The sequence below is a fragment of the Psittacula echo genome (genome assembly GCF_963264785.1).
Source record: "Psittacula echo genome assembly, chromosome: 7".
Lineage (NCBI taxonomy): Eukaryota > Metazoa > Chordata > Aves > Psittaciformes > Psittacidae > Psittacula > Psittacula echo.
In genome coordinates, this window is record NC_137740.1 from 64001003 (window position 1) to 64018319 (window position 17317).

At 43.1% G+C, this 17317-nt stretch overlaps 1 protein-coding gene across 1 annotated transcript in view; it reads right to left on the reverse strand.

Annotated features, from left to right (window-relative positions):
* DPYD (dihydropyrimidine dehydrogenase) overlaps positions 1-17317 on the reverse strand; it is a gene marked incomplete at its 3' end in the record, with an annotated part of 352887 nt that overhangs the window by 243933 nt on the left and 91637 nt on the right. Inside the window, exon 4 of the mRNA XM_080623761.1 lies at positions 6911-6998. Within this exon, the coding sequence (XP_080479887.1) occupies positions 6911-6998 (88 nt within the window). The remainder of the gene's footprint in view (positions 1-6910; positions 6999-17317) is intronic.

Sequence of the window (17317 nt, forward strand, 5' to 3'; positions counted from 1 at the left end):
TGGATAGGATGTTCTGTGGTTTCCTACATCAAAATGTCAATAAATACTACATTGCTAACACAGGGAACAAAACCGAGCCTTAAACAGACATCAATATTCAGTGGAAACCAGGCAGAGGAGGATCTCCACATGTATCATTTGGAAGCATTATATAATTTGCATGCAAATGAGACTGTGTTTTAGTTGGAAAAAACCCTATTAAAGCACATAGGATCAATACTGAGAGCCCAGAAGCAATTGCGTTTACTATCAGGAAATGCTCATAGCATCTTTTTGTTCCAATTCAATTCAAGAGCTGATCAGGGTGTTCCGATATTGCCCTTTTTCTCCCAAAACAATGAAGAATACGCATTGTGACGCTTTGTGTAATAAGAATGACCACACGGACTCCATCAGGATTTTGGGGACAGAGTGAAGACTTCCAGAGGAAAGAAGGACAAAAAGCAGTAATTCCCTTTTCATCCGGGTTTAGTTTCAGAAAAGGGAGACGCAGCAAAAAAAAAACACCACGGGGAAATATCACCACCTCCTATCGCCGCTCATGTTCTGCGATGGCTTTAAGACTTCCTCCGGAGAGACTGGATTGGAATGCTTCCCCAGAGCAAAGAGCCACTATTTAAAGTACGTTGTTATATAAGAAGCATTTTTCACACTGACACACACACCAGTTCAAATAGTACAAGAAACGCCCCCGAGTCTGTCACCGCCCCCCCCCCCCCCCCCCCCAATACCTCCCGAAGAAGAAGGAACACAACCGAACGGCAACTTCTTCCAATCATGCATATTCTGTATTATAATGCTGATGAGCTTGAATCAATCCCGAAATCTTTCACATCCTTTGACTCGTGTCATCAGGACGGGGCTGTAATTTCACACAGTGTCACTATCTTTCTATGAGGAAGAACGGAAGGAATATCTTGTACTGTCATTTTGTCCTTTGTAGTCTAGAATGTGAGAGATTCCTTAATTGACACAGTGTCATCGCAAAAGTCTATTCTACATAATTACACGATGGCAACTGAAACCAGCTGTCAGCCATTCCATTACACTAAGTACAAACAGACATCTCAAGAAAAGTCACTGTTTCGAGTGCATCAATTTAACGCCATTACTACTTTTTCCTTGAAAATGCTGGGTTTTTGTATTTAGTGACCTGGAATATACAAAGAGGAACAGAGAAAGCGGAATAAAACAGCCCTTTCCCAAAGCCGGGGCCTCAGAGGAGTACTTAAAGATTAATCGTGATGCATATCTAGATATAATTATTCCCAATCATCGAGCAGCTTTCTGACTTCCACAATCCTTCATTGTATTAACAGGATCCCACTTACAGTGTTTTACATATGAACTGTGACTCATGAGTTTCTACAGCCTTTGCAACGGCATAGAGATGTCCTTTGTTAATTGACTCAGAGTTCTCCTGGCACAGAGAAGCCATCATTCTGCTCCTCTCACCTGTCAGAATCCTCTCCACCCTTTTCCCTTCTCCTTCACTTCATTTTCCCTTAATGATCCCGTAGCTTTTTGTCTCCTGCCTTCCTTTGCCACGCTCTTTTCTTTCTTTCCCATTTCCAGCAGATTGCCACAAACACTTTTACCTTCATTCCCTCGATCTCCTAAACATCGGATTCACCCTTAGCCTTTGGTACCCATCTCTATCTTCCAGTTTGCTCCCTCTCCCACTCCTCCCTTGAAGACATGAATTTCCTTCCTGAAAACCCCACACATTTCCTTTGGGTTTACTGAAACTTAAGCCTGAAATCCAAAAATCTACTTGTGATGCACAACTTCCCCTGTACTGTCCCTGACATTCATTTCTCTCTCCATTTCCCTCCCAGCATTCTGCATCGTCCACGGACAACCTTTTATCCAGAGGGCAGCGTGGCTTTGCTGGTTTGGGGATTCGGGGTTATGGGGGGGGGGGGGGGGGGGGGTTTGCTGGTTGTTGTTTGGGGGTTTTTTAATGCTGGTCACCAGAAGGCTTACATGTACCTATCAAGTCTGTTAGAAAACGGTTGCTGTGTCAGTTCACATCAGTTTGTCTTTATCATGAAGGGATTTGGGAGAAGATGGCCTTTCAGAACAAGGAGGGAACTGTTGACTCAATGTCAGGAATCGTCGTAATCCGGCAAGACTTGAGATAAGAATGGGAGAACAGAGAGTTTCAGCGACAAAGAGAGATTTCGGAGTACTGATACCACAAAAGCTACTTCTTCACCCTTAATTCTTCATTATTGACTCAGACCATCAAGGCTGAGTCACTCGCTCCTTATGCCTGGGCCATGTCATATAACTTCATACCCCCATGCCTGAACTGCACCAACACGCTGTTTTTCAACGCAACTACTCAACCATAAAGGTGTCTGATCACAAACTCCAAGTCGCACTGAACGACACAAAGGCAGAGCTGCTGCTTGCTGATGGCACACACTTCTGCTCACACGAGGTAAGCTGGACAAGCTGCATGAGAGTTGCTTCTGGAAAGCCCTAGGATTGTCTGCTGCTGTACAGGATCTGCCTGTGCCAGCTCTAAAGGGTGACGGGTGCTGGAAGTCCATTCTACCAAGTCCTTTTTGCTCTGATGTAGCAATACAGGGAAAAGAGGACATAAAATCCTAAACTCACTCCTGGTGCTCACTCAGGGCTAGAACAAAACTTGCCTCTGCAGCAGCTGAATGCTTTCTATTCTTAGTGGGTTTTCCTTGTTAAAGAAAGAAATAACTAAGATGGCACTTGTGCACTGTAAAACAAAGAACACGCACTCTGCAAGGAGGAGGCTGTATTTAAAGAGAGGGCAGCTGGAAGTTGGAATACTACTTTGGTGCCATGGTGATGTTTAGAAACAAAAGTAGGGATGGGCGCATGGTGAATTTGAAGTCTGGCCTCTGAGAGCCACAACTGCAAGAAGAAACACTGATTGGAAAGACACAATAGAAGAGATTGTACCTTTATGAAGTGGAGTTGTAATCCAGTTTGTATGGGGAAAAGAGGATGGAAGCCGTGGCCGAAACTCCACCGTGTCACAGCAGCGAGCACAATACAGCATAAGTGACATCCTTCTTCTCAAAGAGGCTCGAGGCTCATTGAGTCTGGCAATTCAATTACCCTCTCAACCCAGAAACAACCCCTCCTCCCCTGTCTTCTACTCCTGAGCTCAGGTCTAACGCCAGAACAGCCACAACAACTACACTGTACACGGCCTGTAAGTACCTAAAAAGCCTCAGGCTTAAGAGAACAAGAATCCCTGACCTTTTAAGATTGCTGGAGCAGTTTGCCAACAAAACAAACTACGTACAATGGAGCTCTTAAATACCTGACAAAGTAATTCACTTGCAGTACGCCACTGTCTAAATACCCTGTATTAATAATGAATCGCATTTAAATGAATACCTGCGTGCAAACCTGCTCACTGCTTACACAGGGATGAGGACCAGGGATACATTGAACTGTATCCCTCCTAAACAAGCAGAAAGGTAACCTGGTGAAGAGAGTTTCTCGAGTGATGAAGACAGCTTCAGAAGCAGGATGGAGACTTTAATAAGCATAGAAAGTATACCCCAATTTACTGACCTCAAATACCTGAATGTTCTACACTTCACCTATTCCTTTCGTCTCGAAGCTACCAGATATATTGATGAGATTTTGGCTTAAAAATGAAAAGGTGAAAACAGGCAAAACTGTATTTATCCATTATGAAATGTATTTTCAACAAGTAAAATATCCTTGATCATGCGAAGTAAATACTTCTATGACATTAACACAAAACTATTCAGCAAGCAGATTGCTGCATGATACCTGACTGATTCTGCCAATAAAAGTTTAGGGGGAAATGCATTAAAAAGTGAAAAATTCCTTATTGGTTCCGTTAAAAACTTATCAAATTAGGAGTTTTAGTGTGCTTGTCTTGTTTTCTGTCTGCTCTAAAAGTGTATGGTGCAGGAAGCCCAGGCACTACAGTGACAGCGCAAGAGGGGAGAGGACACTGCAGGAGCAGCCATAGTAATGGCTCTCAGGCTCTGCCAAGGTGGTGATTTCAGGTTTGGCACTCCTCTCTCAACTATCACCTTCTGTCTATGGCTTGCTTGGCACAAAACAGGAGTTTCAAAGTGCAGTAGTGTAAAAACAGTAGCACACACCCATACCTAGAAAAAGAAATCCTATTCCTAAGGGAAAGCAAAAGAATTGGCAGTTATTTTTGAGGAAGAACAGAGATTTATTTCCCTATTGGATGGACCTTCAGAGCTCACTCCAGTCCAACCCCCTGCAATGAGCAAGGACATCTTCAACCAGCTCAAGTTGCCCACAACCACATCCAGCCTGGCCTTGAGTGTCTCCAGGGATGCGGCATCTCAACGTGTTTGGTTGTGGGGTTTCCTCACTTTTAGGTTTTGGGGTTTTGGAGGGGATTGTGTTGGTTTTCTGTTTGGTTGTTTAAGTCAGCACTACAGCTCTTGCAGAGGAATCCTTCCACAACCAGGTTATATTGGATTTCTTCCAACAGGGTAAGGATGGAAAGCAATGGGCAAGACGATGTAAACTCACACTTGGAACTGGAATGCACAGAAGGATGCAATTTCCCATCCTAACATCTTGGCTAGCAGAAACCAAGCACCTGACTTATTAAAAAGCTTCCTGCGTGTGGATGCTTCCTGCTGCCTAAGCAATTATCAAGCACCAATGGGAGGTAAAAGCAGTTACCAAAACTGCTGTATACCTTTCATACAAACTAGCTTCAGAGTGGATACAGTAGCTATGGATAGACAGGGATAGGGTCTGGAAAGAAAGGCTGGAGATATGTTTCAGTAATCTAAGATACTCCATTTTTTCCGTAAGGACTATTCAACCTCCCGAGGGAATAGGAGTACACTGGTGATGCTTCTTTAAAGCAGGATTTCTTGATAAAGCAGCAAGCGATCGGGTCACCTGCTCAGGGCAAAACCCGACATCTGTAACTTCCAAGATGATTTAATATCATCAAACAGCCCAAACTCTGTAAGGTTGATCACTGACCGTCTGACAGCTTAAATGTGGACCTATTAAGACCTAGTTCTTCTGACATCTTCTGTGGCACTCTTGAGCCCATATTCCCTGCTTCCTTATTCCCAGCTTTTGTGGTTAGATAATCATGCCCTTTTCCTTTCCTCAACACATCACCCTATCCGACTCCAAGCAGCACATAATTCATTTCTTACTAAGAAAATACCATCCTGCTAAAATACTTGCATAAAATTTGCTTTCAGTTTCCTAAACAAGCTACAGCACAATGATGAGATGGAGACAGGCAGTTTCATTACTGCCTTGTCCCTTCTCTCTTCTGTTTGTGTGCTTCATGATTCCTGAAGAGGTAATAAGCAGCAGTACAACACAGAGTATGGTTGCAAACAGATACCTACGTTCAGCAAACAAATGCTGGAGTGACAGGATACATGCAGATGCTGGACATAATACCAATTACTGCAAACCATATCAACACACAGTTAATGTTATAATTGATACATGTTCCTTAATATCTCCTCTTATCCTAATGTTTCTTGTTAAGGTGCAGAATTTACCAGTATCTTCTCTTCTTATACTACAACACACAGTGCAGTAAAAGCAACGTGGCTGTTAACGTGCACACGGCAGTGCTGCTGTTGCCCACTTCACTCGGGCTTTACCTGCGTTGGCCCTTTCAGCTGCATCTAAATGAGACATGTTAGAGCATAAAATGCAGCCAGAAAATCTCTGTAGCACCCCCAGTAGATTATGAGTCTAATTGGACTTCTCCAGACAAATAAATCACACAGCACCTAATGATGGGAAGCACATTTTAAAAGGTATGAGGCAGTCAATATCTACTCATCTTTAGGCTATCCAAGACAGCCTAATTAATCTTGTCACATCAACTTTGATGTCATCCTTGTTTCTAGTTCTAACTGTTAAAGCCAATTGTAAACCACAAATCCAAATAATGTCTTCATGTTTTGAAGATTTCATGATGGCTGTTTAGCCTGGAGAAGAGAAGGCTTCGTGGAGACCTCAGAGCAGCCTTCCAGTATCTGAAGGGGGGCTATAGGGATGCTGGAGAGGGACTCTTCATCAGGGACTGTAGTGACAGGACAAGGGGTAACGGGTTCAAACTGAAACAGGGGAAGTTTAGATTGGATATAAGGAAGAAATTCTTTACTGAGAGGGTGCTGAGGCACTGGAATGGGTTGCCCAGGGAGGTTGTGAATGCTCCATCCCTGGCGGTGTTCAAGGCCAGGTTGGATGAGGCCTTGGGTGCCATGGTTTAGTGTGGGGTGTCCCTGCCCATGGCAGGGGGGTTGGAACTGGATGATCTCAGGGTCCTTTCCAACCCTAACTATTCTATGACTCTATGATTACAGTATAACAGCCTATTAAGAAAGGAAAAGGTACAGGACCTCCAAAGAGGAGTTCTGTTTATTCCTGCTGTATTGTATTAATAGTCTAAGGGAGGGACTACATTTGCACTCATCAGAGCCTCTTACTGTAAACTGCAGGAAACCATTCCTTGAGATAACCACCTTCGTGCCAAACTGCTGCCCAAAGCAAATTCAAACTATCAGCACTTCTTGAAAAAACCCCAAACCCCAAAAAAAACTTTTCAACTGTAACTCCTCAGGTAGCAGCAAGGTTCAATAACTACATTGTAATGCTCAGGGGTTTGGAATATCATTGTGTTTGAAAAGCATCAAACCCCAAAACGTCATCAGAAAGTGACCTGATTTGCTTTATCCATTATCTGTCCAGGCCCAGAACAGAACTAAAACCAATTAAAAACTGTTCAGCTTCAAAGCATCTGTTGTAAAAGCTATTTGTTTTAAGACTTCGTAGAGAGAAACCCTGAAACACCGTCTCAGTAACAGGACTGCTGCTACCTGCTTCCATGTTCCAAGCCTGATGTTACCTTGTTCGCAATACTTGTGATGAACGACTTGATGTCCAGATTAGTTGGGCAACTCTTCTGACAGGGGGCATCGGCACACTTTAAGCACCTACAGGAATAAAGGAGAAAGTGTCAAGGAGATGTGGAACACAAACGCTGCCAATAAGGTTTTTGAGTTAGCATGGTAGAAGATAAGCCACAAAGGAATAATAGAGAGCATCTTCACTAAATTTCTATTTAAAAATTCAAAATTCAAACATGATCGCTATTGACTTGCATTCAACACTGACTGGTTGCGTTCTGTTAACTCTGTTTTAACAAAGCCAGGCTGTAGGATGCAGTTACAGACATACGGACTACAGATGTCCCACTATTAGGAAACAACGCCTAATTACACAGCAGTCACTCTTCCCCTGGCATCCAAGATTGCTCAACTTCTGACCATATCATTCTTCTATTTGAAAAACATCTGTGCCAGGAACCTGAATGTATTCATGTAGTTCTGGAAGTGTCACTGTGGATTACATGCTGGAGGTTGGATAACCAGATGTACAAAAGCAACAGTATTTCCACAGCAGAATTACTTGGTCCTGCATGTGCCAAAGACTTAGAATGCTGATAAATTTTCAAGTCACTTCTCTACGGGTTTCCTGCAATATGTTTGTGACCTCTGAGAACAATGCTTTTGACATTAGGGCCAATAAGACTATTGACGATTCACAGAATCATAGAATAGTTAGGGTTGGAAAGGACCTTAAGATCATCCAGTTCCAACCCCCCTGCCATGGGCAGGGACACCCCACACTAAACCATGGCACCCAAGGCTCTGTCCAGCCTGGCCTTGAACACCGCCAGGGATGGAGCATTCACAGCCTCCCTGGGCAACCCATTCCAGTGCCTCACCACCCTCACAGTAAAGAATTCCTTCCTTATATCCAATCTAAACTTCCCCTGTTTCAGTTTGAACCCGTTACCCCTTGTCCTGTCACTACAGTCCCTGATGAAGAGTCCATCCCCAGCATCCTTGTAGGCCCCCTTCAGACACTGGAAGGCTGCTCTGAGGTCTCCACGCAGCCTTCTCTTCTCCAGGCTGAACAGCCCCAACTTTCTCAGCCTGTCTCCATACGGGAGCTGCTCCAGCCCCTGATCATCCTCGTGGCCTCCTCTGGACTTGTTCCAACAGTTCCATGTCCTTTTTATGTTGAGGACACCAGAACTGCACACAATGCTCCAAGTGAGGTCTCACGAGAGCAGAGTAGAGGGGCAGGATCACCTCCTTCGACCTGCTGGTCATGCTCCTCTTGATGCAGCCCAGGATACGGTTGCTTTCTGGGCTGCGAGCGCACACTGCAGCCGGCTCATGTTCATTTTCTCATTGACCAACACCCCCAAGTCCTTCTCTGCAGGGCTGCTCTGAATCTCTTCTCTGCCCAACCTGTAGCTGTGCCTGGGATTGCTCCGACCCAGGTGTAGGACCTTGCACTTGGCATGGTTAAACTTCATCAGGTTGGCATCAGCCCACCTCACAAGTGTGTCGAGGTCCCTCTGGATGGCATCCCTTCCCTTTTCCATTTTCCCGATGGAAATCCCCAAAATCCTCTTCTTGTCATCCCTAATGACAAAACCGAACTGCATATTCACCGTGTATATATACACAGTAAGTAGCAAGGAATTATTAGCTGTTCCTGCTTAGTCAGCCATGAGGACAGAATCATAGAATCAACCAGGTTGGGAAAGACCTTTAAGATCATCAAGTCCAACCATTACCCCAGCACTGCCAAGGCCACCACTAACCCATGTCCCTAACAGTGATACACACAGTAATATACCACTCTGGTTGCTTGCACAAGTCCCATTTAAGAATTAAGCTCTCGAGGTATTCTATGCAATCTGCAGTAAGGAAATGCAATTTCCTTATTATTTCCTTATTATAAATTAAATTATATTTATTTCCTTATTATATCCTTATTTCCTTACTATAAATTAAGGAACAAAGGTAAAAGTCAGCCTAAAAAGTAAAATGGTTCTCTCCTAAACACAAAGGTACTTGTACATACTTTCAGTTTTACATCTAGAATCGTAGACCGGTTTGGGTTAGAAGGGACCTTAAGATCATCCAGTTCCAAACCCCTGCCATGGGCACAGACACCTCACACTAAACCATGGCACCCAAAGCTCTGTCCAACCTGGCCTTGAAACACTGCCAGGGATGGAGCATTCAATCGTATCAGTATCTATCACAGGTCAAGTGCCACACTACCATTATCTCGGAACTCATTCAGTTATCCCAGATGCTCTTTCAAGATCATTTCTTTATCAGACAGAATTCATGCAAATTCATTGTGGGTTTTACAATCTATGGAAAAGGAAATAAAACCTGTTTTTTATGTATTATCTGAGCACAACTACTGAAGTTCCACTGGTCCACCGTTAGGAGTGGTACCTGTTACTGGAACTGCCTATTTTCAGCCATAGAACATCTGCAAGAGACCTGTGGACTACATGCACAAGGAAAAGACAAGCATATGAAAAGGAAAGAAATGCTTCAAACACCCGCAGTGAAAAACTGGCCTGATTGTCAATCACAGACACTGCTTTTGGTTTGCTCTGGGGATATTTTGGTCAGTTTTTTTCAGTTAAGAGTGGAATAAAAGAGAAGACCAAGCCAGTTAAATAAAGGATTAGTCTTTCCCCTTTGTATTCATTGTCATCTGGCTGGGTACTGAAGCACCATGGCACCAGCAAAATGTGAAGGCACTTGGTAGAGGCTGTTTGGATCCTCTCACGGAACCAGTGATGGGGAAAAGATGCTAAGGGATATAGTTAAAGGAAAAAAGGTCTGAGAGGCTGCAAAAGCTATGAAATCTGATAAAGCCAAATCCAGGTTGAACACCAGAGCGGGTTACTAGTTCAAGCAGCCAGATGTCAGAGGGTTCTGGCATAAGAGCACAGTAAGTTTAGCTGTGACTTCAATATACCTTAAATACCCGCTGCCCAGCACTACCCACTGACAGACCCATGCTCTGAATGCCTTTACAAGCAAAAGCAGGCTAGTGGAGATCCCAGAGGGTTGATGTGGCCAGAGCACTGAGTCAAGAGGTCCTAGCATTCTAAGCAGACAGAAAGGCAGAGAAGTTTTAGTACTAGAAGCCAGAGAAAAAGGAGATACAGCAGACAAAATACATGAGTATGAGGGCTCAGATGACCATTTTGCCTGGTAGGCAGTAAGGAAAGAAAAGACATGGAAAAGACAGCGTTTGAAGGGGGCTCCAAGGATGCTGGAGAGGGACTCTTCATCAGGGACTGCAGCGATAGGACAAGGGGTGATGGGTTCAAACTGAACCAGGGGCAGTTCAGGTTAGATCTAAGGCAGAAGCTCTTCCCTGTGAGGGTGCTGAGGCGCTGGCACAGGGTGCCCAGAGAAGCTGTGGCTGCCCCATCCCTGGCAGTGTTCAAGGCCAGGTTGGACACAGGGGCTTGGAGCAAGCTGCTCCAGTGTGAGGTGTCCCTGCCCGTGGCAGGGGTTGGAAATGGGTGATCTTGGAAGATCCTTTCCAACCCAAACCAGTCTGACTCTGTACATTCTATGACAAGCAGTGCACACATTCCCCATTGTGGCTAACAAGCATCTTCACCACCGTTATTTTTCTTTGGATTTTTGAGCTGTTTCCACAAGTAACAGCTGTTGGAAATGTCAGCTACTGGGAGGGCGGGCAGGGGGGGTTGGTGGTGGTAACACAAACTGGAATGTGAGTTTTGGGGAGGAGGGAAGGGTGCCATGAATATGCCAGGCCAGACTTTCTCTTATAATAATACCATCTTCTGCTTCTCTGAGCACTCTGCAGACTAAAGTGCACCAGCCTGCCATTAATCCCACTTATCACCCTGACAGCTCAGTAATTACACTCCCGCTCTAGCTAGGTACTGTAAGGTACTGTGGTCCTAATAAAACATCAAGCACTGTGCGGAATGCATGCTGGTGAGGTGTTTTATTAAACTTGGGGGGTTGATCATCAAGTGACATTAGTGTTGACCTACTTTCCTCTCTGACAATAAATTATCCTTTGACTGTACCATAATAGATATTACAGAGTGCATTTACTGTACCGAGGGGCAAAGGTATTGCATTGTAGTGAACCAGGCACAAGAAAAAAAAAAGCATCAATAAAAATAGGAGAATCACCCACCACAAAGTTATTACGTAAATCGCTGCAAGTGATTGATCCTTTCAAAAATCACAGCAAAATACCATGCTGATGGGAATACACCAACAATTACCACAAGCTTCAATTGCACACCTATGTCCTCAGGTGAAGAAAGCCCACATGTCCCATACGAAGAAACAGTGAGTATTACACTCCTTTCCTTCTTCTGGAAGCGTATTCCCACCCTGTGAATTCCCACTCTGTTATTCTACAAGGTTATTCCACTGCTTTGCTTTTAGTTCAAGGTAACGTGAACAACAAGGTAGAAACTGAGATTCCATTTCTCTCCTTCACCAAATTGCAATGAAGAGCTCCATGATCATGATCTGCTATAGCAAAAGGCAAAACAAACACCCCCCCCCTCCCAAAATAAAACCCCCAAACCCACAAAAACCACCCACAGAAATGAAACATCCGTGGTTTTAAGTGGTCTTATTATTCCGGGCTGCATAAGTACACAAAGCACCAGACAAAGCCAGACCTATGCTAGTCTTAGCATATATAGCGCTGCATGTCTTAGTAAAAATATAGGAGAAAATCCTTCCAACACCCTATTACCATTTTTTCCCCTATTTGTTCATGGAACAGCATCTACCTCAGAAACACAGAGCCTGGATGTTGTATGTTCAAAGATGCAATTCACAATGTTCACTTCACATGCATATTGATTTCCATGTAAAAGGCAACACCAGAGTCTGCACTGCTAAAACCCAAAGTCGAGGAACTCAAAGGAATGCTGTTTTCCATTCTGGAAGCACTTAGCTGTTACTTCCAGCCAGTCTCATAATGAAATGGTAAATTAAGTTAGCTACAAACCCCCTACCAATGCTATGCAACTATAGCATATTTATATAAATATTTATGCAAATATTATAATTTGGCATCGCTTTAGAGACATGCCTGTGACTATGTAACGACAGAAAATCATGTTTCCCACACATCCGAGCTCAAAATTTACATCTTTTACCCAACAGTGTTAAATTATACATATGTATCCCCAGTGAACTTCAAATCTTTAACTTCTTCAATGTTGCAAAACTCAAGTTATTTATTAAGGTGAGCGCGCTTGTAAATCTCTCTCAGGCACACAATAATGCAAGCAAATGATGTTTATACAGTATCCCAACATTAGCAGCTATCAGGGTTATACCTATCCATTTTGTCAGGGCAAAATAAACACCTAAAACCATTCACAAACACAAACCCATTCAATCGACCTCCACTAGCACAGGTACTAATAAAATCCAACCCCAACACAAAAAACCCACCACCACCACCACCACCACCAAAACCCACTGCGCAACACAGAAAGCAGCAGACGACCAACATCCGAGATGACAAAAGGAAAAGGCAGCTCGGAAGTGGTGATTTTTTTCTTCCTAATGGAATGAAGAAAGGAAAAATGGAATAGACAAATAAAAGGCGCAAATTTCTGGAACACCCAGTACCCGTTGGGATAGAAGATGCAAGAAGCCATGGGGTATATCTGTGCATAAAAAGGAATAGAAAGCAAATGAGGAAAAGAAAGGATAAGAGTGAAGGAAGCTATAAGCCAAGTCTAGTCTTCAAGTAATAGCTTTCATTGTTTCACTGTTAAAGTATTACTGTGTTTTATTCTAAAGTTAAAACATCTGACCACCAGACAGCCTAATTTCTAGGTCTAGACCACATCTTCCCATGTTTTTGCTTTTAAACAAAGAGGGGACATTTAGTTCTATCATTACCTAAACCTGCAGTGAAGGATTGTCTACCTGGCAATAATATTACCTGAAGTGCAATCAAATGTGTACTGGAAGGCCAGGAGTGAAAAAGATCATCTGGAGGAATATCTGACAACAGATTGCTGCTGATGACCTATCAAATTCTCATCCATCACAAAACAGGCCCAAATAACCTGTATCATGCTTAGCGTTGGCAGAGGTTTAGAAGCAGATGAAATCCTAATGCATTTACGTGGCTTCCTGCAGGACATAAAGATTCATTCTGAAAAAAGGCTTCCAGCTCTACTATTTGTAGAAGTTTCTAAACCTTTATCCCCTACACAGAGAATACCCACGCAGCAGTTTTACTAAGGCCTCACAATGACGTTCTATATCCACTTCCTGGCGCTTTGGTCACTTAACTTTAGGAGAATGGGAGAGCTGATTCCACCCAACGAACTAGAGGACACTTTGCACAGCAGACCCAGTTCCCATGTCAAGGCTACTCTTGGTTCCAAATGTCTTGCAACACTCTAAACCCTGAGCAGGGGAGGGTAAATAGTAGAAGGCGGCACAGGTAAGGAAGAAGTAAATCTGTGTTTCCAAACAAATCAGTTCTCAAGTTTAATGCCCACTGCTTTTAATGATAGAAGTGAAGAACATCCCGTAAGATTTTCCTTTGAGGTTCAATCGTTTAACCGCATATGGCTAATCTTCAGCTTTCTCTTCCCTGTTTCATAGAATCATAGAATAGTTAGGGTTGGAAAGGACCTTAAGATCATCCAGTTCCAACCCCCCTGCCATGGGCAGGGACACCTCACACTAAACCATGGCACCCAAGGCTCTGTCCAACCTGGCCTTGAACACCGCCAGCGATGGAGCATTCACAACCTCCCTGGGCAACCCATTCCAGTGCCTCACCGCCCTCTCAGTAAAGAATTCCTTCCTTAGATCCAGTCTTACTGTGCTTCGGTAGGGTCAAGGAAAACCCTAACCAGAGATTTGGACATGCCTACACTCATTTCAACAGATGTCCCAATAAAGATCCTCACCAATGGCAAGCAATTGGTGAGAACCTACAGCTGGCAGCAGGGTGATGAGTGCCAAAGACAAATGATACTTAAGAGGAGTATTTGTTTTCATTCAAAGACAACAAGCAGACAAAGGGACTCTTACATGCAAGGCTGAGGGCTCTGTGGCGTATGTGTAATGTGACAATGGAGATAAAATCATCTGAAATTCAAATCAACAATGAAGACATCATTTTGGACCATAAGAGAAAGAGATCTAATCCCCAAGAAACACGTTTGACACAAAAGGCATTGGAAAGTGTATAAAAAGCAGTGAACACAGACAATACAAACCAGCAGGTACCATGGTCCTGGCTATGTAATAGTAGGAGAAATGCCCAGCCTGTCACCAATGCATAAGAACCATAAGGAACAAAACATTCAGTATTACATCCGCTGGCAATAGTAGTTCCCATGTGAAGAAAGAAGGAAAGACTCCCACATCATCACTGTTGCCTCTTTAACCACCTGGGAGTCCTGTGAGCCTTCTGCAGACCCACAGAAAATGGGACAACTTCTCCATCAGTAAGTTATGATGACCAGGGGAAGCAAGTCTTAAATAGAGGCACTCTACAGCATTAGAGACAGCTATGACATTGCTGCTGGCAGCTACAGGAGATGTAAGGGAGGTGCTTTTATTGAAGGAAGAAATACTCTGAGTGGCAAGTTAGTCTTCAGACAGAAAAACCTCCTACCCTAGTGCAGAATAATGGCACTTACAGACAAGGTTATTTTTGGACACTTAAGAAGTACTGAATCATATGGACATAGACTCCAAATCATTCCATTCATCAATGACTCATCTTTCTCTTGTCTTCTCTCCACAATCATAATTCTTCTTTTCTCATCTACTTCTGAATCCCCCTTGAGTGCTGGAACTCTCCTCTCCCCTTTGCATCTGCTTGGCTGTTTTATGTTTTCTGCAGTCTTCTTTTGCCATTCATCCAAAGCTGTTCCACTTCTCTGTCCTGCAACTTTTTATCATCCTTCAGCATAACTCCATTTTAACGGATAACACTGATAACATAAATAATGCCATCCAATGCCTGCCAGCAGGTATTTGCAAAAGTGGTGTAGGAGTCTGCTCCGAGTCACTTCATGGGAAAATATATCCTGTCTGCTCTTAAATTCACCCTGTCCTTTTACTGTGACACAGAAGTTTTCCACTTACAATATTGCAATATAGCCCCAAAGACTGCTGCCTTTCACCCACTCCATCTTATATAGCTTGTATAGCATTATTTTAATCCTATCTCTCCAATTTATAATGTTACGGAATAAAGCTGCTCCATAAATTAGAGCTGATTAAAAATAGACAAAGCAGCGTGGCTTACAGAACATCACAGCACAAAGCATGTATATCAGCAAATGCCAAATGAGAAAAGCTGGAGCATCCTTTTGACATATCAGAGATCAAAACACTGGTTTTATATATGATGCAAATCATTTCAACATCTTCTGCTTTCTCACAGGCTCAATCTGTGAGCAAGCAAATCAAATAAATGGTTCACATTGCTATTGGGAACTATGTTACATGCAGCTCATCCCAATCAATACTATTACTAGAATGTATTTTAACATCACCAGTACTAAACTGGAATACCTTTCACTAGCTCCTTCACTCCCACGCTGAACACCTCTTCTTTGGAGTTTTACCAAGACAATTCCTTTACAGAATCCTTAAATCCACACATTGTTTTTACAATCCATTCATTACACATTGCTTTACAACACTTTGACTTCAAAACCGAAGTTATGATGATAATGACTCACAAAACACTATTGCTGCAGTGCAAGAACATAATGCTCTCAGATGGCAGAAAGGCACAAAGTCCAGTGAGTGTCAAAACCTATTTGTTCTTCCTCCTCCATGGTACATCTTAAATGGGATATGTCAACCATACAGCTCCTGACAAGTATGTGCAGACTCAGTTACCACTCAGCTCTCTATTATCAAACCCGTCTACAAGCTTTTACCGCAGGAATTATTCCATCTCAGCCTCTACGACTTAAGACACAAAATGAACCTCTGATTCTTCATTTGAATGTTATTCTTCTCCATTTCTCGCATTCATTTCCAAGTCACAAAAGGTTTCTTTCCAGTTTATCAGCATTCTAGATTTTGGAAGGGGCTATTAGAAAGAATAACCACCTCTTTCTGCTCCAACCAGGACCATGGTACACAAAATGCTGCTTCAACGCTCATTTTTGACACGAGCGGTGTCACTTCGTTTCCATCAGGTAACGCAGTCAGAGAGGAAGTCAGACTTCAGCTCCAGATACTAAAAAGGCAGCAGCTACAAGCCCCAGCAAGACCAACCTGGCTTCCATCAGGAAGAATTTGAGGTTATTCTCAAGTAGCAGTTGCCAGTTTGGGTGCTGTCTGTCACAGAAAACTATCATGGGAAACAGCACTTGATGTGCTTGGCAGTCTTCTGGTCTTCTCCTCGCCTCTTCAGTTTCTCATCTGTTAAAGCCGTGGCACCTCCCTGATGCATTCTGGTTGGTCCCTTTCTCAACATCCTGTCCCACACTATCACTGTGCCTCTTTAGAAAGGTCGCATTTAACTTGCAACGTTTTCTGCTATTCCCATGGATAACAGGCTAGATATTGGTCTCAATTAGCTTTAACAATTCAATCCATTGATTTGACCGCTGGCTTTAAAAGCTGACCCAAAGGTGGCCTTGGGATGCGGGGTTGATTTAGATAAAACAGTAAGTCTCCTACTTTGGCATATCTCTTTCTAACCCTTTTTCAAACAGAATCTTCAATGAAGACTTGACTGTTTCAGCTTGCAGGTGGGATTAAGAAGTTTAAAACAATCCTGTAAGAGCTCTGTATAAAACTACAGAGTTTACACAGTGTCAGATAAACCACTGAATGTTCCCAGATGTGTTGTAACTGAAGAGTCAACAAATGTGATGCTTGAGTTCGTATTAAAAGCAGGATTTAAGTTTAGGTCCCGCAGTCAGCCTTCACATCCTATATACCTATTCCATGGCCTCACTGCTCCCACCAAGTGCTTGGCTAAGAAGTTACCATTGCTCTCTGGAAAATGATGTTGGGAACTTCCTTAGTACGTAACTGGCTTTAAGACTGAAACGAAAGAGTGAAAGAAAAGGTATATGGGAATCTGGGTCTTCAATCTCAGCTATTTAAAATTCATGTAAGAGGAAACAAGGTTGAACTTACCAACATACAAAAGTGCAGGATACATTTTGGGTAGAAAAATCTACTTATCCTGAGTTTAATTTTCAGCTTTACCTTTATACCCACACCACTGGCCAAATACATGAATGCTTAGAGAAAAAGAGATGATCACAGCATCATCATGGGTTGGACGGGACCTTTGGAGATCATCTAGTCCATGATGTAACTACTGAAGTCTGTGCTAAAGAACCTGAGGGCCGCCTTTATCCTAGGAATATATTCCATATTCCTAGAAATCCATT